Here is a 24,513-nt window from a genome sequence, read left to right as displayed (position 1 = left end):
AAAAAGATGGCCTCCTCTTCCTCCCCCCAACCCCTCGCCTCGACCTCTGGTTCCTCCCACAACGCTGTTCTCGCTCCTTCCGACCCGACCGCTACTCCTACGACGGCGACGGTGGAAGGCCCGAATTTCGACCAGGAGCATTCCCTGAACGACTTGCTCGAGAGTTACGCGAGGATTGGGTTCCAGGCTAGTAGTCTCGGGAAGGCGATTGAGATCGTTAGGGAGATGGTTAGCACAACCTTCTCTAATGTCTAGAGCCTAGAGGAGGGGGAGGCCAGGAAGTTTCTGCTTGAGCTCTCGCAAAAGAAAGGTCGAAGCTGACCTTTCCCTCCTTCCTTCCTTCCTTTCTCCCTTCCCCCTTCTTCAGCGAGCCTGGCGACCCCCACCCCCTTCCACCACCTCTGACGAACCCGAAGACGAACCATCCTCTTCTACTCCTGAGTACGACCCTGAAGATCGATATCGACCTCCAACGGATCGAACGACCATCTTCCTCGGCTACACCTCCAACCTCATTTCCTCCGGACTCCGAGAGATCCTCTGCTACCTCGCTAAACACAAGATGATCTCCTGTCTGGTTACAACGGCGGGAGGGATAGAAGAGGATTTCATCAAATGTTTGGGGAAGACTTATGTGGGCGAGAAAGGGTTTGAGGAGAGTGGGAGGGAGTTGAGAGGGAAGGGGTCAGTTTCAATTCCCCTTCTCGTTGTGTTTGCTACTAGTAAACGATTTGCTGACCTTCGAACACGTTTTGCTTCTCTGTTTCCTTCCTTCTCGCTTCAGACTGAACCGAATCGGAAACCTCATCGTTCCCAACTCAAACTACTGCTCGTTCGAGGACTGGGTCGTTCCGATCCTTCACCAAATGACCGCCGAACAAGCAGCTCCTACCAACACCTCCTGGGCTCCTTCGGACGTGATCCATCGGTTGGGAAAGGAGATCAACGACGAGTCTTCGGTGTACTACTGGTGCTACAAGGTCAGTTTTCTCCTCCCCTCTCCCTCTCCTTCTTCTCTCTCGTTCACGCGTCGTCCCATTCTCCCTCCCTCCTCCTTCGTTCTTGCCTCATCATCTCCCTTTCCCCCACTCTCCACTGAAGACCTCACTGACTTTCCAATCGTCTTCTGTTTCCATCTTCGATCAGAACAACATCCCCGTCTTCTGCCCAGCGCTCACGGACGGTTCCCTCGGGGACATGCTCTACTTCCACTCGTACAAAACCTCCACCCCGCTCGTGATCGACATCGTCAAGGACATTCGAAGACTCAACGACATGAGCGTCAAGTCCAAACGAGCTGGGATGATCATCCTCGGAGGAGGGGTGTGCAAACATCAGATCGCGAACGCCATGCTTTTCGTGAGTCGTTTTTTTCTCCCTCTCTTCTCCGTTGCAAAGTTTTTGCTGTCTTTCCTCGGAGGGAGATACTGATAGCTCGGATTGGTCTTTTAACAGAGAAACGGAGCCGACTACGCCGTCTACATGAACACGGGGAACGAGTACGACGGGTCGGATTCGGGAGCGAGGACGGACGAGGCGGTCAGTTGGGGGAAGATCAAGGCTGATGCCAAGCAGGTCAAGGTAAGTACCATCCTCCTCTTCTCCCACCAGCTTCACCTTTCTCGCCCCGTCGAGCTGACTGTTTTGCGTGTTGCTGTTCGTTTGAATGAATGAATGAAACAGGTCTACGCCGACGCGACGCTCGTGTTCCCTCTGCTGGTCTCTCAGACGTTTGCGAAGGAGAAGTGGGATGAAGCTCGGGCTTGAGCTTGAAGAGGAGAGGATGTTTTATGTTGTTTAGACCTAGAGAGTACTTGGTTGGAGACTCGAGGAGGAAGCAGGAAGCAGGGAGGAGGGAGGGAAGAGACGAGGGAGTTCCTCTCTCGACGCGTCGACCGGACGACGACCTTTCTTTTCACTTCGTGCCACGATGGCTTCTTTTTTTCTGAGATTTGAAAGTTATCATCAAATAGTGTCCAGTAAGGCGTACTCTTCCTCTACTCCATCTACGAAAGCTCGCATCTGAAGAGACGCGGCCGAGGAGGAAAAAGGGTCAGCTTGAGGCGGAACGAGAACGAGAACGAGAACGAACGAAAGGAAAAGACGGAGGGAGGTGAACGGGAGAACGAACCAGAGCCTGCCTCTTCTCTGCGAGTTGGCGTCCGAGAGGAGTCTACGAAGAAGATAAAAACGAGGGATCAGCATCTGAGGCAAGAGTGGAGACGATCGAGGGAATGATCAACGGAAAAGAGACGGAAAGGCTGAAAAGCTCACCTTCATCGCGTTGCCTGAGATCTTGAAGAGCTTATCCTCGAAATGCTGGATAGCAGTTTCGTTCTGACCTGCCCCACCTAGAGGGATATACAGTGCTCTGTTCACTGAAGCAGAGTAGGCGCAACATCGCATGATCCCTGTCCCAAAAGAAACGAAGGAAAAAGGAACTCGATCAGCCGTCGCGTTTTTTTTTCTTTTCTTCCTCCTCCCCCCACCGAAAATAAAATAACTTTGCGACTGACCCATCCCCCCGATAGCATCCAGTCTATCCCCATCCTGGACACAGCCCAACTCCCAACAGGTCTCCCTCCATCCGTCCTCCCACTCTCCGTTGGCTCGAAGTTTGGTCTCTTTCGACCAGGATACGTTGTCGACGATTCGACAGATCAACGCTGAGGTTGATGAGAGGGAGAAACCGAAAACGGAGAGGGCTAAGGGCGTAGAGAAGAAGGGGGAGAGGAGGGTGGAGGTTGAGATGGGGGTGGTTGCGTATTTGGCTGGAAGGAACGAGGGAGGAGGGAAAGGTGAGCTCGCACGAACGAACGGCATCAGGGAAGAGGAAACGAAACGCACCGTCTGTGAGATCGTGGAAGAGAGCAGCTAGTTCCAAGACGAGCATATCGCAGGGCTGGTCTTTGGGAAGTGATTTTCCTAGAGCGAGAGCTGTTCGTCGGACTCGATCCACTGAAGGAAAGCAAGCAAGCAAGCAAAGGAAGGAAGGGAGGGAGAGCGTGAGCTCGAGCTCATCGTCCTTCTCTTTTCCTTCTTTCCTCCAGCCTCGGTCCCCTTCAATCCTTCTCGACCTCAAACACGAGACTTCAGGGCGACTGACCATGGTACCAATCATGAGAAGGGTCGTAAGCAGCCATATGCTTCTTGACGAGCTCTTCAGCGGCGAGGATGAGCTGAGCTTGAGCTTCAACCTGGATGGGACGACCGAAGGAAGATCAAGGGAAGATGAGCGGGTCTGGGTTCTCTCAAACGAGCTATGAGAGAACACGGGATGGAGGACGTACCGTTGAGGAGAATTCTGACATCTTGAAGGGTGAGGGTTGGTTGGTGGCGAGAAAGAAGAAACACGCGCGTGGGCTGAAATGAAGGAAGGGGATTTCGGAACGCGACAGGGCGTGACTCCTCCGATCGAACTTTAAGAGCAAAAAAAAACAATAGCAAGGAAGCTCGTTGCTGTTCAATATAGGTACTCGGAGGCTAATACTTTGCTTTCTGGCTTTTCCCCGCAAAAAAGGAAGACGAAGGGCAACGAAGAGGTTTCGAGACGCGTCGCCGTCCTCTTCTGCGAAGGAGAGCACGCTGCGAGGGCACGTCTATTTCCTTTCTGGCAGAAAGAAGAGAAGTAGCAGAGTTCAGAATCATTGTATCATCGACCGAGATTCCACCCTTCAGCGTTGAACAGTCTGTCCTCCGACGAGGACGCGTAGAGCGCCTGGATGGCTTTGGAGACGAAGATCCTCTCGTAGACGTGGTCGTAGGTGTAGGTCAGGCTGAGGGAGGAGAAGCGAGTTGGATATCCGAGGTGCAGAGAGGAGAGAAAACGGAAGGAAGAAGAGGAGACGGCAGCGACGAGCAGAAGGTCTCGCTAGAACTTTGAGAGGAGTTCGCTGAGGTGAGGAGTTGAGCAGGCTATTGAGGATCCAGAGTTGGTGGGAGAGGAAAGTCATAGGGCGACGGTGTAGGTGAGTCCGATTAGGCGGAAGTCGTATCTGAAGATCAAAAGCGGAAGAGGAAGAAACGATGAGCGGGTGCGTCGACGAAGAAGAGAAGGACGGTCATTGCCTCGCTCACAGCGACTTTGATCTCCTCAGAGCCCTGAATGCCTCTCAAATCATCACAAGACTCTCGTGACCGAGTTCCAGCTCCTCTGAGCTCGATGCAGACGAAGAAGAGCGCTTGAAGCCACGCGAGTCGATCTGCTTTGCGATTTCAAGCATGAGGTCCTTCAGAGAGAGGTCAAGGCATCGATTCCGTCAGTGAACAGTCCTATGAGACGTTCCTGTAGTCCCTTCTATGGGAGAAAACCTCTCGCGGAGCTTGTGCAGAAGCAACGAAATAGAACGGACCTGCTCGTCGAGACCTTCTCCTCCTCTCCTTCTCCCATCCCTCTCGAGCAGCTTCAACGTTCCTCGCAAGCTCTTCTCTCGAGAATGAAACTTGAGGTTCTTGATGAGATCAGGTCGATCCTGGTGGAGACATCGCTTAGGTCCGAGGGAGGAGGGAGGGCTGAAGCGAGGATGGAGAGGAAGGCGGTAGGAGGGAGGGTTGAGTAGGCTTCTTGAGCGAGCGGGTTGGAAAAGGGAGGGGCCATCTGGATGAGGATAAATTCCTCAGCAGCAGAAGAACCTCGATTTTGAGCAAGAAGAGGGCAGGTCGATGTTTGAAGGGAAGGAGACTGGAAGCTCAACAAATCCGAAACTGTTTGACCGCCCCTTCCCTCTTCGCTCTTCCCTCCTCGACGTCGACCACTCGGAACCACTTGCTGCTCATCTCGAACCGAACCTTCCTTCTCTTCTCCTGTCCCGTACAGATAGTTCGCAAATTCAAAACGGTCAGCCTACAGTAAACAGGTGGACAGGAGGGAAGTAAGGTGAGCAGCGTGGAACGAAGGAAACGAGTCGAGCTGACCTTCCCTTCCTTCCCTCGTGTCTTCCCCCCCTATCTTCTCTCAGGAACGCATATCTTTCAGACCTAGGGGACACTTCAGTAGGAAAGAAGCATAGCAGATCACCTGTTGATCTTTTTAAAGATCTGCAAGCCGGCTGCTTTGCTCAAAGTGTTCGGTGTCCAAGCTCACTCGACAAACCAGCTCTCGACCCCTCCTCCGTTCGCTCGTCTCCCCTTGATTGCTCTCTTCCCCTTCTTTCCTTGTCTCGGGTACTCGGGTACTCCACAGCGAAAGGGTCTGTGGACCCTCTTTTGGGAGGCTCAGTCCTTCATTTTCACTCATCTGGAGCTAAAGGACTCCGACGACCACCCTCTCTCATTCTCCTCGACCCTCCCTTCGGTCCTTCCTTCTTCCCCTCCCTTCCTTCTTTTTCCCCACTCTTCCGCCAACCATCACACGACAAGAGGCTCAGCTCAATCGCCCTCCTTTCCCTTCGCCAGCCATACCCCTTGTCGGTTCCAGCATGTACCTGCAGCAACGAGCTCTCCCTTCAAACCGCACGAACAACATCGAGGTCGAGCTGACGTCGCTCGGATATATCCATATCAAGGCCATTCACTTGACCCTCGAGGAAGCAACATCTCAGATTGTAAGTAAAATCTTACTCTTCACCCTCCTTCTTGAATCGATCTGATCTCCCGAGCTCTCATCGTCGTAGGTTCTTGGGGTCTTCGGGGTCCTTTCCGTCGCCATCGTCTCCTCCCTTCTCTTCTACCTCTTCTCCCATGTCCTCTACGTTGGTCACGGAGCGAGGAAGGAGCGAGCTCAGTCGTTGAAGAGGTTTCTCGCGACGGACAGTGAGCTCCCGTCCCTTTCTTCTCCTCCTCTTCTCGAGAGCTGATCTTCTTTCGTTCAACCTCAGTGGGAGTATACCTTCTTTGTTTGCTGGTCAGTGATCTAGGAATGAGCATGGCTGCCATCTCCGATCTCACGTGGGCTCATGAAGTGAGTCGATAAAAAGTCTCGACGACGACGACGTTTCCTTGACGTTTCTCCTTTCCCACTCGTTGCTTCCCTTCGCTGAACTTCGGTCTCTCTCCTTTCCAGTTCATCATCAGACACAACACGCTATGCAACTTCCAAGGAGTAGCGAACCAGGTCAGATTCGCTGTTTCGGTTCAGTGGATCCTCGAGAAACTCAGGCAAATTGACGCGTCGGTCTTGCTCTTTCCGATTTTCAGTTTGGATTCTCAGCCGCTGCGTACTGGAACCTCTGCCTCGCAACCCAAACCTTCCTTCTCCTCTTCGTTCGGTACACTCCTCCTACGTGGGCAAAATGGGTCGTGGTTCCGTTCGGTTGGGTTTTTGCCGTTGTGAGTCGAGTCGCGCTATCCTCTCGATCCCTCCCCCCCTGCCCACGAACCTCCGATGAACGCCTTCTTCTTCGAAGTTTCTGACCCCCTTTTTGTCTCCTCAACAGCTTATGACTATCATCGGTCCCATCATGAACACGTCGCCTTTCTCTTTTTACGGTACGTCCCTTCCCAGTCGAGTCGAACGAATCCGCGACGTGTGAACAGCTCGTTTTGACTCGACCTTTCTAAACCTTGTCGCACATGATTCCTAGGTCCGGAATCATCCGGATGCTGGCTCACCATCGGGTCTTCAAACTACAAAGCCTGGCTCCTGTGCGGTCGATTTCTTTCCTCCCTCCGCGTCGTCGACGTCGTTTTGTCGTGCTCACTCCTCCTTCTCTCTTTCCTCTTCCTTCCCCACAGAACCGCCGCCTACCTCTCGCTCTGCTCCCTGGCAATCATGGCCGTCCTCTACATCGTTCTCTTCCTCTCCCTCTCTGGCGCTCTCGAGAAGATCACCAACCGACAAAACAGCTCGACCGGCCGAGGTTCTTCTTCCGGAGCTGGAAGGAACTCCGATGCCGTCCCTTCATCTGTTACAAGAGGGAAACAGGTCAGAAAAGTTGCTAGGAAGATGCTTTGGTGAGTTGAAGTCCGGCTGGAGAGACAAGGGGAGGGGAGGAATCGAGATTGACGACGCGTCCGTCTCCTTCGCTTCGTTTACTGACAAAATGTGCTCGTATTTACCCATATAGGTTTCCTCTCAGTTATTTATTGTCCCTGCCTTTGGGTACGCTGCTTCTACTGCACAGATTCGGTCTGAAACGACGAGATGAGAGCCGAACTGACCCTTCGTTTCGTTTGTTCTCTTCTTCGTCCAGTTATATGCACCCTGCTGGCCGCGAGGGGTAAGATATTGGACCATACGGTGTATATCGTCTCAGACCTCTTATTCGTTTGTATAAGTCAGTAAAAAAACAAATCCTTTCCTTTCTCCCTCTTCGAACGCGTCTGACCCGCCGCCTTCTTCCCTTCCCTCCAGGTGTCGCCGATGGTTCGCCCTTCTTTTCTTTCCCACTCAATCGATTCAAGTGCTGAATTCCGCCTTCTCTGTTGTTCTCCAGTCGCCATCTTCGTCGCCACTCGTCGCCATCTCCTCGCCTCTTCGAACAACTCGCCCTCAACGCACGGGGGAGGAATCAGCATGCACGTCGTCACCACCACCTTCAACCCTCCCGCTGCTCTTCCCAACAAGCGAGCTCAGTCACCCGCCGACAGCCTGGAATCGGAGGTCGAGTCCTACAAGGAGGCGGAGAGGGAGAAGAAGGTACGACACGCCGAAGCTTGGGAATCTCCCGCTCAGCAAACCAAAAGAGGTTCGACTCAGCTGAGGAGTGCTCGATCTCAGGGTCACGAAGATTCTCTCGGACTGGTGAAGCTCCCGGGCGCAGCTCAGTCGGACGACAATTTCTTGACGAAGAGTGAGTGAAACCTAGACGCGTCTCGAACGATTCTCTTCGCTGACCTCCCTCCATCTCCCCCTTTTTACTGTACTTTGGCTGAAGTCGACTCTTTGGATGAGAGCAGATCGTCGAAGGTTACTCTTGCTAAGTTTTGATGGGATCATGGGCCTTTTAGAGATTATTCCGAAGCTTCGAAGACTGCGAAAGGAACGAGACGAGTCGTTCGAGGCCTCTCCTCTCTCGTCCTTCACTTCTTCCTCACTGAATCCCCTCCATCTCTGTACTCTGTCTCTGAACCTTTGAAGCCCATGAGAGGTGAAAGTTTGCTCTCGAGGCACCGAGTTCGACTGGCAATCCCTCGTGGACGGACGAAAGGTGATCGGCCTTCGTTTCCAACGGAGTCACTTTTTTGACTTCCACTGTTCTTCCTTCTCCTCCCCCCAACGTCCAGCATCAAAAGAGTCAGATTAGCACTCTGTATTAGACCCTGTTAACCAGGAACCATCAGCTCGAACTCATCAGACACCTCTTCAGCGATGCCTTCAACTCAAACCCAACAGGCTTTCGAGCTCGAAACTCCAACACCTTCCTCCCCTTCAACTCCGTCGTCCGACTTCCCTTCTCCTCCACGGCCGGTCTCGTCCCTTCACCACATCCAAAACCTCACTTCCACTTCTCACCTTCCTCCTCACTTGCAACCTCAACCCTCGTACCAGTCTTCTGCGGCTCAATCTCGAGACTCCTCCCCAGCTCGCTCTTCGACCTTTCGACGAGCCGACCGTGCGAGGAGGTCCCTCCTCAGCTCGACTTCCGAGGACTCTTGGATTGGAAGGTTGAAGAGATGGAGACATGGGAGGGTGAGTCTCTTTTTGTTGTTGGACTCGAGGAAGACCCCCTCGCTGATCCTGATCCCAACTTTCTGACCATCTCTCCCTTTCTCAGGGACGCCTCTTCTGCGAGATGGGTGGAGCGTGTTTGACGATTCTTCTGGTAGGAATCAACGATTCGGCTACGGGAGGAAACTTGCCATCTATGTGAGTTCGAAAGCGAGAGAGACAAGAACCGAGAGCCGTTCGAGGGAATGGTCTTCGTTTCGTCGCGTTGAGCTCACGAGACCTGTTCTGACCCTCGCTCCGCTTTCCAAACCTTCAAAAATCTAGGATGGTCACCTACAACGTTACCTACAACGTCATCTCGTTGGTCTTCCTAGCAAACACTGCTGGATGTGAGCACCGAGTTCTTCTGGACGCGTTTTTATTTTTCCCTCGGCTGATCTCTTTCTTTGTCTCTGCAGACTTTGCTGCTAGCATCTCGAACTCGTTCCTCCTTCATCACTACGGGCTCAAGAATTCTCTTCTCGTGAGCACGCTGCTTCCGGTACGGAAACGTGAAAAGCCATCGCAGTTTCGCTGACCAGAGTTTCACGTCTTTTTGCCGCCTCCCTCCATCGCGTCGTCTTTCTTCGGCCCTCCTCCGTTGCGTTTCAACAGCTCGCTGCAGTATGCTACTCAGCAGGAAGCCTGGTACTCACTTTTAGACCGCCTTTCCCCGTCGCCACCATCGGCCTTGCTCTCCTCGGATTGGGATCGGGCCTCTACGATGCTAGTCTTACGACCGTCGTGGCTCACTACGAGAACTCGACCCTGATGTCGGCGATGTACTCCTTCTTCGGAATTGGAGCGATGATCTCTCCCTTCGTCATCGGTTCCCTCGTTGACAGAGGGATCAAGTAGAACGTGAGTCCTTGTTTCGGTCAATCTTGACACGACGCGTCGCCTCCCTCTCCTTCGTTGCTGACCTCCCCACTTGTTCCCTCCCTCCCTTCTCTTGTTTCACTCCCCCACCTGGATCAATCCTTTACCCGTTGGAACTACTCCTCTGCCGCACCCAGCTCTTCTACATCTTCCCCCTCGTCCTTTCGCTCCTCCTCGCTCCCATGCACATCATCCTCTTCTCCTCCTACGCTCCCCCAGCCGACGAAACCTCGCACCCACACGCCCTCCCTCTCCATCCTATCCACCCCAACAACGGTACCCCGTCTTCCCTCCACCCCACATCCTTCAACGAGAACGCGTCGGCTCCCGCTCCTTCCTCGCCACTCGCCGGACTATCTCCTCGAGCTCGATTGAGAGCCACCATGAGGTTCCCTCTTGTTTGGCTTGGAGCTGTGAGTCTTATCAACCTCCATCTTTACCGTCTTGCTCGAGCTAGCTTTTATCGGCGTCGCGTCGTCGCTGATTTGCTCCCTTGCTTTCTCTCGTAGTTCCTCGTCGTACTGGGATTCTCTTCGACGGATATGCTGGGTGCTTGGCTTCCATCCTACTTGCTGGAGGTCAAGGGCGCTGAGGAGGCACGAAGCAGATTCAACTTGGCTGCTCTTTGGGGAGGGTCAGTCTGTCTTCTCCTTCTTCTCTCTCTCTCACCCCTCATTCAGTTTCCCTCCTCCTTTACTGACTTTTCTCTCGTTCTGGTTCTCTGATCACAGCATCGCTCTCGGTCGAATCATCCTCACTGTTCCGTCGACCTACCTCGGCGAACGGATCGCATCTATCGGTTTCTTGACGCTCGTGATGTCGTTCCTCACGGTTCTCTGGCGAGTAGCCGACCTCGCTGCCGATACAGCTGCTATTGTGCTTACTGGAGTCTGCCTGGGACCTAGTGAGTTCATTTGCGCTGGTTTTGAGAGAGAAAAGAGTTCGAACCTGACGCGTCCGTCTTCCTCTCTTCTTCGTCTTACTCTTTTTCTCAGTCACGCCCAACATCATCTCTCTCACCACCTCTCGAGTGCCTCCTTCCCTCAAGTCCTCTGTCGTAGGAATCCTCATCGGTTCGTCTCAGCCTCGTCGCTCTCCCGTCCTGTCGCCCGTTCTGATCGTTTTCTTCTTCTCCTTGATCTGAAACAGGTCTCGGACTCATCGGCTCAGCCCTCGGACCGCTCTTCATCGGACTCGCAGCTCAGAAAACGGGTCTCGAGATGCTTCCTGTAGTTTTGATCGTCGTCAGCGGAATCAGTGTCGTTGGCTTGATTTGCGTTCGAGGGAAGAAGAGGGAGGATTAGAGGCTTCGAAGGGTAGTGGATGTACATTTAAAAGGATTAAATGTGTCGAGCTTTAGTCCCATTCTTTTAACAACGCTGTTTCCAGGGCGTCGCTCGAGCGAGGAGGAACGAAGGGGGGACGGGTACGACGCGACGCCTCCGCTGTCAGTTTCATCAGCTCCCCCCGATCCTAGTCCAGCCAAAACAGCTCACGATCACGCTCAGCTCCACGAAAATCCCTCAGAGCAACGCAGCCGAGAATTCACTCTCTTGCCTGTTCATTCCCGCCATCCAACAACAACCTCGACTTTGCCTTCTCGCTTAACAACCTTTCTCCTCTTTCAACTAGTCAGCTCCTCCCTCGTCTCAACATTATCGACATGGCTTCTTCCGCTGTGATTCTCTCGGCGATGGTGATCACAGGAATGGGTCAACTCGTCGTCGTTTTGGACGGTTTTCTTCATGTGAGCTTCTTTCGCCGCTGTGCTGTCGAGGGTGCCCTCCCTTCGTTCTTCTTCACTTCAGAGTTGCGTGAGTAGAGCTTATCAGCCTGCTTTTCCCTCCTGCCTAGCACACTGAGGATACTGGAGAACTGAAGTCGAAAAACCACAAGACCAGAGCAATCAATCCTCACGTCGTCGTCGCCGTCGTTGTCAGCTCTCCCTCCTCATCTTCATCCCTCTCTTGCGTTCTACTTGCTGAATGTGATATCTTCTCATCCTTCTAGCGACCTCGCCATCACCGTTGTTCATCCAAATCAACTCAGATCGACTGGACGACCCTCGTCCTTCTTCCTCCTCACTCGATCCTCAAACAGCCTAAAACACCGAAGATTGAACCTTCGGACTCAGACTCAACCCTACCGTTACTGAACGAGTCAGAGCTGCCTCCTCTCACTAGTAGCAGAGCGAGAAGGCACGTCCGTTTTGCGAGAGGGAGTTGAGTTTGAGACGCGTCGTCGACTCGAGGGTCGTTGCTCAGTTAGCGTGCTCTCCGTTCTTAGGTGTACTCTTCCCCTACACGCCCTCTATTAGAACGCTGGCGTCCTGCAGATCCCCTCATCTCACCGAGATATCTGTGTGTCGAGGCAAGAGGTGAGAGATCGTAGCAAGTCATGACATCGTTCGACGCGTCGCTCCCATGGAGCTACGCTACGGAAGCTCCTCCTCCTTCAGCAGCCTTGAGAGTTTTCTTCCATCTGAGGGATAAAATAAAGGGAGTAATCGAGGTCAGTAAGCTCAGAGATTTCGTGCTTCGGGTTGAGATGGGAGAGGGAGAGAAAGATCAATCGTCCTCCTCTCTCTCGTGTTGGAACGTACCTCAAACCACAAGAGTTGCAGAGTGTTTTGGCTCCGAGAGGTCCCTGCGAAGGAGAAACAAAGAGCGATCTCAGCAAAAAGTCGACGAGACGACAGAACGAAGAGGAAGCAGACGCGTCGACTCACCCTTCTCCATTCCGGCGAATCCGTTCGACCACACGTAACACAAACGTGATTAACGTCCGACTTCCCAGCCTTCTTCGCCTTCTTACTCTTCTTGACCCCTCCCTCTCCAGTAGCAGCGGGTTTCCTCGCAGCGGGAGCGGCAGCCTTCTTCGGAGGGACGTAAGCTCGTCGATCTGGGTCGCTGTCGTCGTCGTCGTAGGCTCCTCCCGTAAGACCGTCGTCGTAGTTGGCGGAGGAGGTTGAAGAAGCGGTGGACATGTGGTGGGAGAGGGTAGGAGGCGGGTTGTAGGACGAGGAGGCGTGGGTGGTTGGGTAGGGGTAGGAGGAGGGGAGACCTGGGATCGAGGTTCGAGAAGCTGGAAGAGAGGATGAAGCGAGGTCTCAGATCAGGAGAAGAGCGAAGAAAGAGGGGCTGAGCTGACCTGAGTCGGGATCAAGTTTAATGTTGAGAGCTTCGAGTTCGTCTCGAGAGATGTGACCCGTCGACATGAGCTCCTGAGAGACGCGGCGAAGGAGAAGAAAGGGAACAAAGGTCAGCGACTCGGCACTCGGCGTTGCTTCCTTCCAACTCGAACGAAGGGTTGATGGAAGAGGACACTCACCACTAGCTCAGCTCTCAACCTCTCGTTCTCCATCTTCTCCTCGAGGAAGCTATCGAGCATCTCTCCAGTCTTGCTCGGCCACTTCTTCACCATCAAGAAGAAGCACTTGCACCTCTCTCCTGCTCCTCCACCTGGAGACGCAACCAGAGGCAGACCTTGAACGACTGAGAGTGGTAGCTGGAGGAACGAATCAGACGGGGAACGATCAGCTTCTCGACGCGTGTTCCACGAAGAGAGGAGGACGAGACCAAAGACGAACCGGCATTCTCTCCGCCTCCTCTCCCCAGTACCCGTGACCTCTCAGCTCCAACAAGACCGGCCTGGGATCCGTCTTCTTCCTCAATCTCAATCCCTCCGACCCACTCTTGCTGCCATCGCTCCCACTCCCGCTCGCCGTGTCCTCGCTCGCTGAACCACTGCTCGATCTCGAGCTCGAACGGCGTAGTTTGTCGGCGAGGGATTTTGGAACGAAGCGATGGTAACTCGAGAGGTCTGTTCGGTTTAGGATGGATTGATGGAGGTTGGAGAGAAGGGCAGGAAGGTCGGCTTCTGCATGGGGTTGGATCGAGAAGGAGGGAGGGAGGAGGAAAGAGTGTGAGCTCGGGCGGGAGGAGAGAACAAGCTCAGGAAAGTAGGAACGGGGACGGACCGAAGATGTAGTCCGACAGAGGATGTTGTTCCAGGTCTCGAGGATCGTATCCCAAAAGTTCCTTGACTCCAGGAGAAGCGTAGAGGATCTGATGGAGGAAGGGAAAGAGGAAAGAGGGAAAAGGAAAGAAGGAGCGAGGAGAGGTCAGCTTGGGAAGCGAAAGAGCTCTGGCAACCGATCGGCTGATAGAGAATGCCCTTCGACAATCTGAATGAGACGAAATAGATATGAAGGAACGAACTTTAGCTCCTCCGTTGCTGAGAGGAAGGAGAGCAAAGACGACCGTGTCGGAGAGCTCGTTGAGCAGGAGCTGCTGCCACTTCTTCCTCTTCGTGAACTGTAAAGAACGACCCAACCCGTCAGCTTTTTCTCTCAAAGTTGACCGCATCCACATAGATCTGACTCCCCTCTGCCCCTGAAGCTCAAAAATTCTCCGAAAAAGATAGTAGAAACGGGCGAAAGACTCACGTCAAAGTTGCCTCCCGCATCTGCTCCTGCTCCTCCAGGTTGAGCTCCTCCTCCAGCCTCCCTCCTCGTCTCTGCCGAGCCTCCCTCTGAAGCATCGACGTTCATGGGACTCGATTCTGTACTCTGAGAAGACGGCGCTCCCCCAGGCTGGATCATAGGACCTCCGATTCCTCCTGAACCGAAGGCGGTAACGTTGAAGCCAGGACCAGCGAGAGGAGGAGTAGGAGCTCCCGTAAGAAGGGAAGTTCGAAAGGAAGGGTTTTGAGTGTTGGGAGGGGAAGGACCAGAGTGCGAAGGATGCGGTTGATTCGAGTAGGGTTGCTGAGAAGAGGAAGGATAGTAGGACATCTGGATCTGGATCTGGAGAGGAAGGAGGGAGGGCCTAGACGCTGATTGAGGTTGGGAGAAGACCTCGAGCTTCGAGACAGCCGGCCTTTCGTCATTTTCGGACTCGGTTTGTTTGCTCGCAAGGAAGATTTTGGGTCTGGGTGTCGTTGGAACTTAGAATAGAGGCGAAGCTTACTCCCTTTCATCATTCTAGCTGAGCTTGAAAACCTGCAACTCTCGACATGAAGCGATTTCCGAGACCACTGCTCTCCTTAGGGATGGATGCTGTCAGGGTTAGAGCTTCCTTTGAAGAAACGTTCTACTAAAGAGGACTAGAGCTACATTTCTGCTGCCATCGAAAGGGAAGGGAGGGGGAAATCAGGTCGAAGGGTCGGTCGGGACGCACGCAAGACGCGATTCCAGGCGATGGTTCTCGCTCGGTATCATCTTGAGCTCAGAGAGGAAGTTCGAAACTGTGAGAAGAAGACATTATACGTGAAACGGGTAACCCACGTCCCCGTCAGAGACGACGTTGAGAAAGTGGAAAGAGGGAGTCGCGTAATTGTGCGACGTGGGCCAACCTCGGACAGCGTCGGTGTTCCTCCCATCTGAAGCAGCTGGAGACGAAGAGAAGAGTACGATAGCAGACGGGTATACGGCCATAAATGGAACCCTAGAGATACAACTAGTGCCTCCACAGACTCCATCCGAATCCGACCTCACGACTCCCCTCCCTCCTCACTATCCACCACCTCTCCCATCCCATCGGCCTGCCCATCTTCCCTCGAGTCCTCTCCATCATACCCATTCTCAATCTCGTTGTTAACAGCCGCTGCTACCTGGATAGCCATCAACGCAACAGCAGTTGCCTGAGCTTCCGAAACGGTCGTCGAACTCGACGCGTCGTGGTACCGAGAGAAGTTCTGTGAGGGAGAAGAATCCGAGTCCGAGTCAGCGAGACAGAAGGTGACAGGAGAGAGAGAAAGAGGAGCTGACCTTGGGGTTCCGAGGTGATTCAGCCCAAAGTTCAGCGACGGTTCGATTCCGATCCTCGAAGGAGACTTCGGGGTGGAGGGCTTTCTCTCGTGCGTATTCGACGGTGTAGAACTCTGGTTAGCGATAAAAAAGTGAGAAAACTCAAGTCAATGACTGAGACGGGTTCGAAAGGTGAAGAAAAAAGTGCGCACCTGAGTACAGAGTCAATGGACGCTCGTCGCGTCGGTTCGCTTTGAGGTTCTGTTCGAGCAAGATACGAGCGGTAGGAGGAGACAGTCCAGTCAACTCCGAGTCTCCTCGATGAGAAGAGTCGCACAGATATACTAGATGGTTCACCTTTGGGTTATCAGGCTCCTCAGCCCACTGCTTAGCGACCTCTCGAATGATTTCCGCGTTCTCGAGATCCGGACGAGCAAGCTTCACTCGAGGGTAGGCTGTTGCGTAGAAGTCTGCAGAGTCAGAAAAGAAAGGAGAGGAAGAATCAGCCTCAATCCAAAGGTGGTCGAAAGAAGAAAGCGAACGAGAAGACCCAAAGACGAACGGTTGTAGGGTGACGGCTTCCTCGCCTTCTTCTCCTTCTTCTCCTCTCCTCCGCCCGTCCCCTCAGCAACGACTCCTCCCTTGGCTACCTGAGCCAGCGCTACTTTCAGAGGAGCTGTCGAGAGGTAAGGCGGTGGTGATCCAGTCCATCCGTCGGGAAGCGAGTTCCTGGGACCAGGACCGCCGTGGGAAGAAGGGATCGGACGCGACGAGGAAGAGGAGGGTTGCTGAGGAGGAAGAGGTTCGAAGGGTTGCTGGAAGACGACTGGAGGTGCGTACGAGAGGTTGGAGGGCTGCTGATAAGCTGCGTAGGGTGCCGAAGAGCTCGGTAACGATTGGCGTGAAGGAGGAGGAGGTCTGGGCTGCTGATGCTGGACGGGTTGGTGTTGTTGAGCTCCGAGTGGGATGTGGGACGAGGTGAGGGAGGGTTGACGAGGTTGAGAGGAACGACGAGGTTGGCCTTGGGATTCGGAGGTTGCCGAAGCTGTTGAGGAGTTTCGAGAGTGGGAGGAGATGCTGGGTTGGCGGAAGAATTGGGAGTTTGAGTTTGAGCTCTGCGACGTCGACGCGAGAGGAGGGTAGTGGGCTGGTCGAGGAATGAAGGCCGGTTGTTGCTGTTGAGGTGGAAGGGAGATCGAGGGAGGAGCTCTTGAAAATGAGGAGTTTGAAGGTTGTTGTACGAGTTGAGTCGGTGGTGCAGGATGAGAAAGTTTGGCTGAGGGACGAGAACGAGGGAGAGCGAGAATCAGCCTTCGAGCTCGTCGACCTTGACGGTCGTTCTTCCACAAGCAGACCCAGACCTACTCACCCTTCTTACTATACAGCTTCACCTCGAACCCATTCCCTTCCTCTTCACCTTCCTCCTCCTCAACCTCGATGCAAATCTCGAGGTACCCCGTCCCTCTCGCGAGCTCACTCTTCATCACCGGCAGCCAGATTCCCTCCAGCACTGGACATGAGTCAATCAGGAACTCGATCCTACGATCTTCGACTGTAGAGAGATTCTTGATGCTAGATTTAACGAAAGCGAGAGCGGCCTAGAGAAAGCGAAAAAGGACAGGAGGAAGCGTTTCAGAGAACGTCGAGCTCAACATCGTTTCCCTCCCTTCCTTCCTCAGTTCCCTCTTAGCAGACCTTCTGCTTCCCTAGACTGCAATCAGACTGACCTTTCTCGTCTCAAAGAGTTTACCGTAGCATCCCCTCCCGCCTAGAAGGATGTACTTGCAGAGGGTGTCCTCGAAGATGGAGTAGTGAGGAAGATGGACTGAAGAAGGATGAAGAGGAGCACCGACCCGTTGTTGACCTGATCCGTTGGGTAGAGAAGGAGCGTAGGAGGAACTTGAGGATATCGAAGCTCTGGATAATGAGGACGAAGTCGGTGGTGGTGGTGGTTGAGAGGAGGAAGTGGTGGGGAAATGAGAAGAGGAGGAAGGAGGAGGAGGAGCGAATCCGTGTTTTGAGCTCGAGCTTCCGGTGGCAGAAGCCATGCGGATCTGTGTTTTCTACAACAAGAGCTGATCAGCGACATCACTAGAAGGGAATGCACTCGTCGAGGAACTGACTTTGAGAGAGGCTCTGAGGCTATGAGGGTCAAGAGAGAAGAAGGAGAGAAGGAGGAAGAGCCAGGCCGGTTTCGAGGCATGTTTCAGTTGAGACCGGAGCAGCAACGAGTCAAGCCGAAAGCAGACTTTCTCGAGAAGTGACCATATAGTTGGAGCAAGTATTTCGGACCCAACGTCTGTGAAAGAAAGACAGATCTAGAAAGCAGGCGTAACTAAAGTGAAAGGGTCCCTTCGAAGTCGATCACCGACCGTTCGACGCTGCCCTCTTCGCGTCTAGATCTACAGGTACCAGCTCCTCCTCTCCCTCGTCCTCTCCAACCTTCTTTTCCGACGCAGAGGAAGCACCTCCTCCAGCGAACTTCGATACCTTCGACCCCCAGAAGCTCCCGAATCCTGCCACAGCTGCTCGAAGATCGACTCCTGCTCCTGGCGACTTCGGACTCAATCCTCCTGTTGGGTCCGAGAGGGGATGCGATGAGGAAGATCTCCGTGTGGAGAAGCTAGGGAAGCCTGGAGACGATGGTGCTGGAGGGGAGGGGAGGGCGGCAAGTTGAGAGGAGATCCCAGAGCGAACTCCTTCGAACGCTCGGAGGAACGAAGTCGATCCTGTTGAGAAGGCGGAGGCGAGAGCCTCCTTCGTAGGACCGAGGTTCTGTTCGAGATTGAGATCGTGAAGACCCTCTGTGAAGATGAAAGAGAGGAAGAGGGAGCGTCAGAGAAGAAGTGAAGCGCGTCGATGAAGAGCGGAGGGAAACGAACGAACCTGCGAGACGAAGCCCGATGTCGGTAACGGGGTTGGTCTTGCCTTCACAAGGATGTTTTGGCTCCCAGATATCGAAGAGAACTGAAGAAATGAAGGTCGTTCGAACCAGCAAGGAAAAGAAAGAGGGGAGAAGACAAGTCGAACGGACCTGGATCTGTGACCGTATCCCAACTCTGGAACGCCGTCGTCGTTCGGAACTCCTTGACCCAGGGCGTCGAGAATTGAGCGAGAGATTGAGAGACTGGAGGGAGCGAAAGAAATAGCGATCAGCCTCTGATGAAAGGCGAAAGAAGAAGGAGGGAAGTGAATGACGAACAGTTACCTCCTCCGTTGGCGATCAGAGGATCCGACTTCGGAGATTTCGTGAGGAAGTCTGCGTACTTCATCGAAGCTACCAGAGGGGAAAAGGGGTCAGCGTTCGTCGGGGAAGAAAGGGAAGGATCACTTTCGAACTCACAGAGAAGCGAGCAAAGGTACTCCTCGAACTAAAAGGGAGACGAAAGACGCGTCAGACCTGCCCAGAACTCGACCAAACGAAGAGTCCGAGGAAGCTCACTTTCGCCCTCAAGAAATCATCACTCCCTTTGAACACCATCCCAACCGGTCTCGTAGGATCCTCGGGATTCCACGTCTCCTCGACCGTTCGAACGACTTCGTCCATCCATCGACGATCAGCAGCGGTTAAGGCGACCAGGCGTTCCAGTTTAGGGTCTGCGAACTCGAAGGAGGTGTGTTCGATCTGATAGAAAGAGTCTCGTCGGTCAGGCGGATTGAGAGAGAAGGAGAGAAAGAAGAACGAACGTTGACGAGACAATCGTGAGCGGCGTCTCTCTGTTGAAGCATGATGGAGTTGGTAGTTCCGAGGAGCCACGAAGAGCATTTGCACATATCGATTTGCTGAAGGGGGAGGTAGGGTTGGAAGAAGGCGTCCTGAAGTTGAGGAAGAAGAGAGGTCAGCGAGAAGATGGGACAGAAACGAAAGGACGCGACGAACCTTGCCGAAGATGTTGCTGTAAGAACGCAGATAAGGGGAAATCAGTCTCGAGCTGCTGCATCTAAACTTATGAGAATGAAGGCATAAGTACTCACAGAGGGAAACCAAAGAACCGAAGCAGACTCGGACGGTCGCTCGTCTTGAGCGACGTGGGTGGCTCGACGGAAGCAGCGAAGGTGTCGAGCGTCGGTGAACCACAGTCGTTGAGCGACATGAGAAGACCTGCGCAAAGAATCAGATCAGCTTTGAGGCACAATGGAAGAGGAAGAAGGGGACGAACCCGGTATCAGAGAGACCTGAAAGAAGAAAGAGGAGACGAGGTCAGCAACGAACGATGTCGACGCGAGGAGAGCTCATCGAATCGCTTGCTCTTCGACTCACCAAAGTGTACTGGTACGTGCAGAGACGCTCAACCGGATAGCCGAAAAACATGATCTTCTTCTGTAACAGCATGAGCTTGAGGAGAACGAGCGTCTTGTGTCGAAACTTGTGAATCAACTCCCGAAGACTCGTCCCTGTTCGACGAAGAGAGCGCAAGGTCAGGTCAGCTCCGAGAAATCATCACGCAGAGTAAAAAAAGAAAGCAGAAGCCTTGCTTACCCATGTGCATCGTCGTTTCGCTGACTTGCCCTCGTAAACTTGACTGAAGAGAAGCGTAGAAGTCGACGAGGATGTCGGTTTGAGTGAAATCCCTTTGAGCGAAGAAAGCTCGAGTGACGACTCCGAGTTTATCTCTGCAGTTTAATGAGATCAAGAGGAGGTCAGTATAGGAGCCTCGAGGTCGTTGATAGCAGCGAACAACGGGGAGAGAGGACGGCAACGAACCGTATCGGCCCCTGGAGTTCGAACGAAAGGGAACGAGGAGACACAGCTGTCAGCTCGAGCCCTTCGAGGCAGTCGAGATAGCAACAAGGAGAACATCAAGAAGAGATCAACTCACAAAGACTGGCTGACGAGCAAGAACCACGACTGCCATTTGCACCGTCGAACGAGTCACGTCCGTTGGTCGATTCAAGAGCTCGGACGACGCCAGTTGTCGGTTGCAGCTGATTCCGAAGACGGTCTGGTTGATAGGGAAAGGTTCATCCTCTGAGGACCCCAGTGGGTGTCTCTCCTGAGGTAGAGAAACGGTGTGAAAGTAGGAGTAATCCTCCTCTTGGAGATGGGCTCCGTCTGGGAGAGCGAGGAAGGGGAGGAGTTTGGCGAGCTCGGGATCGAGGGAAGGGGAGGAGAGGATGTTTGGAGGATGGCTGAATTCAACGACGGGTCCTAGGAGGTGGTTGAAGTTGACGAGAAGAACGGCGAGAACGACTCCCTCAGAGTTGAAGGAAGCGAATCCATCCGGGGACTTGAGGCTGAGGTCGAAGTTGGACCCAGACCTCTCCGTCTCTCCTGTGATTCCTCGATTCAGAGTTGGCGGCGGACCTTTGGATGACGGTCGAGAGGTGGAGGAGAACGAGGTGGAGGAAGGAAGCGAAGGTTCCGCCGCTATGGGTGGAGGTGGTGAAGGAGGAGGAGGAGAGAGGGGAGTTGAAGGAGGGAGGGAAGGGGAGGGAGGAGGGGAAGGGGAAGGGAGGTCGACGTCTTGGAACTCAAAGTCGGAAGCTTCGTAGGTGGGTTCATGAGAGTGTCCTATCGTCGGAGAAGAGTCCCAAGGGTTGTCGGAAGGACCGAGAGCTGAGGTGGGCGAGGAGCTCATCGTTGTTGAAGGTCAAGCTCACCTTCGAAGGAGGGACGAGAGCGGATCTCCTCGCCCTGCTCTTCGAAACCGTCGTCATGGGAGGATTTCAGCGAGACCCGAGATTCTGAGATGCCTATTTTTCCAGAGAGGCTATGATATGTGGCGAGTTGAAGGATAAATCCGATTCGATGCCCTCGCATCGGTGGTCGAAGTGGACGGGAAGATCCTCCTCTCCCCCTCTCATTCTTCTTGGAGACGACGGTGCGACGCGTCCTGTTGAACTAGAACACTTGTACGCACGGTGGAAAGGAGATCGAATTAGGTACAGCAAAAAAAAGAAGTTGAAGCGGGAAATAAATACTGCGACACAGGCGACGCGAAGCAGAGGAACCAAACGAAAAACGAAGAGAGCAAGAGGATCGTCAAAGGAGAACCGAAATCGTCGTAAAGCAAGAGGAAAAACAAAGGCAAACAGAAACACAACAACCTAGTACTCCTCCTCTCTCCTCCCCAACTCCATCATCCTCCTCTCCAGCTCCTCCTCGTAACCACCTCTCGTTCCAATCCTCGCTCCATCGGCCTCCAGCTCGTCGTCGCTCTCGTCTCCGTTGTGCAAAGCCAACCCTTTCGGGTGCATCGACATCATCGAACCAGGGAAGGTCGAAGAGGTGGGAGTGATCTGCTCGTGGGCTGAGTCGGCTTGAGATCCAGAAGAAGGGGGTGTGGTGAGGGAGAAGGAGATGGAGGAGGCAGGTGCCGACGCGAGTGGACGAGAAGAGGACGAAGGTCGGATCCATTTCCTCCACCATTTCGCACAGACGACCTTGAAGGTATTGTCGAGACCGAGGAACTGGTGATCATGGAGGAAGAAAGGGAAGGAGATCGATCAGGTTGAGGAAAGGAAAAAAACGAGAGAGGATGAACGACGAACCTCGATGTTCTTGAAGAGACCTTCCCACGAGACCTTGCCTTCGCAGAGAGCTCTCTCGATTACGTTGGCGTTGCCCCAGTAGAGGAAATGAGTGATGAGACCGAAAGAGGTTGGATCCGGTAGCGGGAGGAGGATGGTTGGCTTCGTCGAAGGGGCGAGAGGAGGGACGAGACGCGCTTGAAGGGAGGGGTTTGCCGAGCGAAAAGTGTTGGGAGTAGAGGGAAGAGAGCCGGTAGTGGAGGCGGAAGAGTTGGTGAGGAGTTTCTGGAGAAAGATGGATGAGGTTTCGGGGTCAGCGAAAGTCGGCTGAGGGGAAGCAAAAGAAGGGGAAGAGAAAGAGAGAAGAGAGAGAGAGAGAACGAACTCGGAAAAGGGTCGACTGAGTTGTGAGGTACTCTCTGTGTAGTTCGAAGGTCAGAACGGAGCTGCGAGAGAAGAACGATACCAGCAGAACCTCGATCAGTACAACCTCCAGTGGAACAGAAGGTCTGAGAACTCACACATTGCCAGGCGTGATAGGTGCAGAGCCTCTCCGTCCCGACGTAGCGAATCCGTCTCCCGTCGATGGTCCTCTCCCAGAGTCTCGTCTTGGAGGAAATGCGCTTCCTGGCGGATGCATCGAACTCGGTGATGGTAAAACTGAAGGCGAGCTGAGTTGAACGACTTGATTGATAGGAACAAACGAAGGTGGGTGAACCGGGGAAGGAGAGACAAGCGAACAAGGGAGGCAAGGGAAGAGTGTCAGCTCCGATCGTTTAGCCCTCGAGAACAAGGAATTCCCAGCGACATCTTCACTTCCTCGGAGTTGGATGGCAGAAATGAGAAGATAGAAGTATAAACTCACGAATGGTACAATCTGAATTATGCTCCTTGTTCCAAAACCTCGGTGCGAGCTGCTTCATTCGAGCTATGAAGTACTCGCGGGGAGGTTCAGCCAAAGCTGATCCTCCTCCTCCTCCTCCTCCCCTTTCCCCCGTGTTGGACCTTGGCCTATTCGTCGGTACCGTTCCTGAGTAGACCTCTCTGGGAGTAAGAGGTCTCCTTGATTCGTCCAACGGAGAGCTCCCTCGTTCCGAAGAGCCAGCTCGACGAGGGGTTGGAGGAGAGACGCGAACGGCTGCCGGGGTCGTTGGCGAGTTGAGGGATGGATGGTACTCCTTGAAGCGAAACGTCGAAGAAGAGGCGTAAGGTTGACCGTTGGAGTTTGGAGGGAAGGCGGGACGTGCTCGTCTGTTTTTTGACGGCGAGGAGGAGAAGGAGGGAGGCTGAGGGAAAGAGGAGAGAGGAGGGGTTGGCGGTCGAGGAGGTTGGATGCTCATCCTTTTCAAGGGGAGTAGGGGGTCTCTAGGGCAGCGAAAACGCGCGTCGAAGTCGAGTCCTGAGGGTTGGGAGCTTTGTGAGGGATAGAAGGGAAGGTAGAGGTTGCTGAGGGAGGGTGCTGGTGGTTGGGAGGGACCCCTTTGCGTTCTAAAGATGAGCTCTGAAAGAAGAGAACAAGGGAATCGGAGAGAGGTGGGGGCAAACAGTTCGGGTCCTTGAAACTATTACGCGTTTTTGGAAGCTGCGATCAGCCTTCAAGGTTTCATTCTAAAACCTGATCCGAACAGGCCGAGTGACTTGAGACCTTGTTGAGGTCTTCTCAACGCACAGAGGGAAGGTCTTCACGCGAAAGACGACGAGAAGAGAGGCAAAAAACGAACGCGTTGTCAGCCTACTACATTTCTCCCCGACGACGGCGATCCTTCCCCTTACAGAGCGGGGTGTTTACTCAGCTTGACCGTCTCCGATTTCAAGGGTCCAACGAGCCAAACAAACGTCCTTCCCTTGAGGCGAGGGAGAACAAAGGGAAATCGGCAGCGTCACGACACAACTTGAAAGCAAGACCATCGGAGACGACGGAGTTTGAGTGCTCACCGAGTACTGAATCATAAACGCGTGAGACGACCACACAAAGGCCGACGGAAAACTCAACGAGAGTCCAGCTCAGGGAAGGTTGGTGAGAGAAGAAACGAAGACGAAACCAGGGGTGAGAATCTGAACGCTCACGAGCGAAAGGAAGGGTCGGCATGGATTTGCCAACATCGACAAGAGACGCGAAGTTAATATAGCTAGCTCCCTTGTCTTGAACAAAATTCGGAGAAATCCTTGTTGATTGGAAGCGAACCCGTCTTTCCAATCCCTTGTTCTCCTCTCTCCTCGACGCGTTTTCCCTCCCAGCGATCATATCTGCTGGGGAGAGTTGTTCAGCAGAGGGACCTCCACTTCCCCATGGAATGAAATTCCTTCAGAGACTTCAACTTGGACGAGAAGGGTGCAGAAGGCGGACAGGAGAGGAAGATTCAGACGAGAGCGACGCGTTTCGCAGGAGTTCTTCGCTGGCAAAATATGCCTCCAAAGTCTAAGAATCGCAAAGATTCGGTGTCTTTAAAGAACAACAAAAGCTCAGAAAAAGATCAGCGCTCAACGCATCCAGGCGAACAAGGGAGGAGGAGGTTCCGACATGAGCCGGTCGCAGTGGACGACGTCCTCCCTTCCACTCGCCCTCCCTTCGCAGCGATCACCAGTAACGACTTCGCTGCTAGAGCATCTGAGGAAGAAGCAAGCCTACATACTAGCAGTCGAGACAAGTACGAAGCTTGCTTTCGTTTGAGAGTCGTCGACTTCCCTCAAGAACTGAACAACGGACGAGCTCAACCTTCTTCCTGACCCTCGGTCTCCTTCAAAGGGACATGCGTTGTGCGCAGAGATGATTTTTGAGGCTCTTCTTCTGATAGCGACGATCACACTTTGATCGATGCTGCGAGCA

At 53.6% G+C, this 24,513-nt stretch overlaps 9 protein-coding genes across 9 annotated transcripts; 4 read left to right on the top strand and 5 right to left on the bottom strand.

Annotated features, from left to right (window-relative positions):
- Positions 1-6: 6 nt before the first annotated feature.
- On the top strand, positions 7-1,767 carry DYS1 (deoxyhypusine synthase; the record flags this gene model as incomplete). The annotated part of the gene is made up of 6 exons (XM_076637396.1): positions 7-228; positions 368-684; positions 785-980; positions 1,147-1,359; positions 1,456-1,581; positions 1,684-1,767. The coding sequence occupies 6 exons, from the start codon at positions 7-9 to the stop codon at positions 1,765-1,767; spliced, it is 1,158 nt and encodes a 385-aa protein (XP_076497039.1).
- A 198-nt stretch (positions 1,768-1,965) lies between these two features.
- BDY24DRAFT_415002 (HD domain-containing protein) lies at positions 1,966-3,311 on the bottom strand (the record flags this gene model as incomplete). Its single annotated transcript, XM_076643394.1, has 7 exons — positions 1,966-2,022; positions 2,132-2,173; positions 2,275-2,411; positions 2,517-2,771; positions 2,848-2,958; positions 3,107-3,197; positions 3,291-3,311. The coding sequence occupies 7 exons, from the start codon at positions 3,309-3,311 to the stop codon at positions 1,966-1,968; spliced, it is 714 nt and encodes a 237-aa protein (XP_076497038.1).
- Positions 3,312-5,417: 2,106 nt separating this feature from the next.
- Positions 5,418-7,867, top strand: BDY24DRAFT_415000 (uncharacterized protein; the record flags this gene model as incomplete). The annotated part of the gene is made up of 13 exons (XM_076643393.1): positions 5,418-5,543; positions 5,613-5,751; positions 5,817-5,899; positions 6,002-6,052; positions 6,136-6,267; positions 6,375-6,426; positions 6,522-6,582; positions 6,673-6,891; positions 7,005-7,039; positions 7,131-7,157; positions 7,292-7,303; positions 7,374-7,730; positions 7,815-7,867. The coding sequence occupies 13 exons, from the start codon at positions 5,418-5,420 to the stop codon at positions 7,865-7,867; spliced, it is 1,347 nt and encodes a 448-aa protein (XP_076497037.1).
- Positions 7,868-8,248: 381 nt separating this feature from the next.
- On the top strand, positions 8,249-10,770 carry BDY24DRAFT_414999 (MFS transporter; the record flags this gene model as incomplete). Its single annotated transcript, XM_076643392.1, has 10 exons — positions 8,249-8,569; positions 8,655-8,746; positions 8,873-8,937; positions 9,007-9,071; positions 9,203-9,424; positions 9,604-9,879; positions 9,976-10,100; positions 10,198-10,370; positions 10,462-10,539; positions 10,616-10,770. 10 exons carry the CDS (start codon positions 8,249-8,251, stop codon positions 10,768-10,770), a joined length of 1,572 nt encoding a protein of 523 aa, XP_076497036.1.
- A 359-nt stretch (positions 10,771-11,129) lies between these two features.
- Positions 11,130-11,571, top strand: BDY24DRAFT_414998 (uncharacterized protein; the record flags this gene model as incomplete). Its single annotated transcript, XM_076643391.1, has 3 exons — positions 11,130-11,202; positions 11,275-11,280; positions 11,477-11,571. 3 exons carry the CDS (start codon positions 11,130-11,132, stop codon positions 11,569-11,571), a joined length of 174 nt encoding a protein of 57 aa, XP_076497035.1.
- Positions 11,572-11,581: 10 nt separating this feature from the next.
- Positions 11,582-14,314, bottom strand: BDY24DRAFT_388407 (PAS domain-containing GATA-type transcription factor). The gene is made up of 9 exons (XM_076640356.1): positions 13,914-14,314; positions 13,687-13,782; positions 13,446-13,533; positions 13,056-13,345; positions 12,797-12,973; positions 12,617-12,689; positions 12,195-12,550; positions 12,069-12,112; positions 11,582-11,947 (listed from the first exon to the last, which is right to left on the bottom strand). The coding sequence occupies exons 1-9, from the start codon at positions 14,259-14,261 to the stop codon at positions 11,896-11,898; spliced, it is 1,524 nt and encodes a 507-aa protein (XP_076497034.1). The 5' UTR covers positions 14,262-14,314; the 3' UTR covers positions 11,582-11,895.
- A 305-nt stretch (positions 14,315-14,619) lies between these two features.
- Positions 14,620-17,362, bottom strand: BDY24DRAFT_388404 (HMG-box domain-containing protein). Its single transcript, XM_076640355.1, has 8 exons — positions 17,339-17,362; positions 16,943-17,269; positions 16,585-16,813; positions 15,778-16,491; positions 15,573-15,685; positions 15,428-15,476; positions 15,237-15,349; positions 14,620-15,163 (listed from the first exon to the last, which is right to left on the bottom strand). The coding sequence occupies exons 2-8, from the start codon at positions 17,261-17,263 to the stop codon at positions 14,960-14,962; spliced, it is 1,743 nt and encodes a 580-aa protein (XP_076497033.1). The 5' UTR covers positions 17,264-17,269; positions 17,339-17,362; the 3' UTR covers positions 14,620-14,959.
- Positions 17,363-17,514: 152 nt separating this feature from the next.
- On the bottom strand, positions 17,515-20,893 carry AVL9 (Avl9p). Its single transcript, XM_076637880.1, has 14 exons — positions 20,036-20,893; positions 19,921-19,931; positions 19,696-19,829; positions 19,477-19,610; positions 19,376-19,391; positions 19,191-19,317; positions 19,096-19,111; positions 18,903-19,031; positions 18,658-18,840; positions 18,559-18,586; positions 18,418-18,492; positions 18,250-18,342; positions 18,102-18,182; positions 17,515-18,019 (listed from the first exon to the last, which is right to left on the bottom strand). The coding sequence occupies exons 1-14, from the start codon at positions 20,792-20,794 to the stop codon at positions 17,580-17,582; spliced, it is 2,226 nt and encodes a 741-aa protein (XP_076497032.1). The 5' UTR covers positions 20,795-20,893; the 3' UTR covers positions 17,515-17,579.
- A 178-nt stretch (positions 20,894-21,071) lies between these two features.
- BDY24DRAFT_388401 (uncharacterized protein) lies at positions 21,072-23,211 on the bottom strand. Its single transcript, XM_076640354.1, has 5 exons — positions 22,552-23,211; positions 22,208-22,370; positions 22,072-22,132; positions 21,708-21,971; positions 21,072-21,626 (listed from the first exon to the last, which is right to left on the bottom strand). The coding sequence occupies exons 1-5, from the start codon at positions 23,024-23,026 to the stop codon at positions 21,264-21,266; spliced, it is 1,326 nt and encodes a 441-aa protein (XP_076497031.1). The 5' UTR covers positions 23,027-23,211; the 3' UTR covers positions 21,072-21,263.
- Positions 23,212-24,513: the final 1,302 nt, after the last annotated feature.

This window comes from Mrakia frigida (genome assembly GCF_051309035.1).
Source record: "Mrakia frigida strain ATCC 22029 unplaced genomic scaffold BDY24scaffold_14, whole genome shotgun sequence".
Classification (NCBI taxonomy): Eukaryota; Fungi; Basidiomycota; class Tremellomycetes; order Cystofilobasidiales; family Mrakiaceae; genus Mrakia; species Mrakia frigida.
Note: the sequence above shows the minus strand (reverse complement) of the source record. Positions and strands in the feature narration are given on the sequence as shown.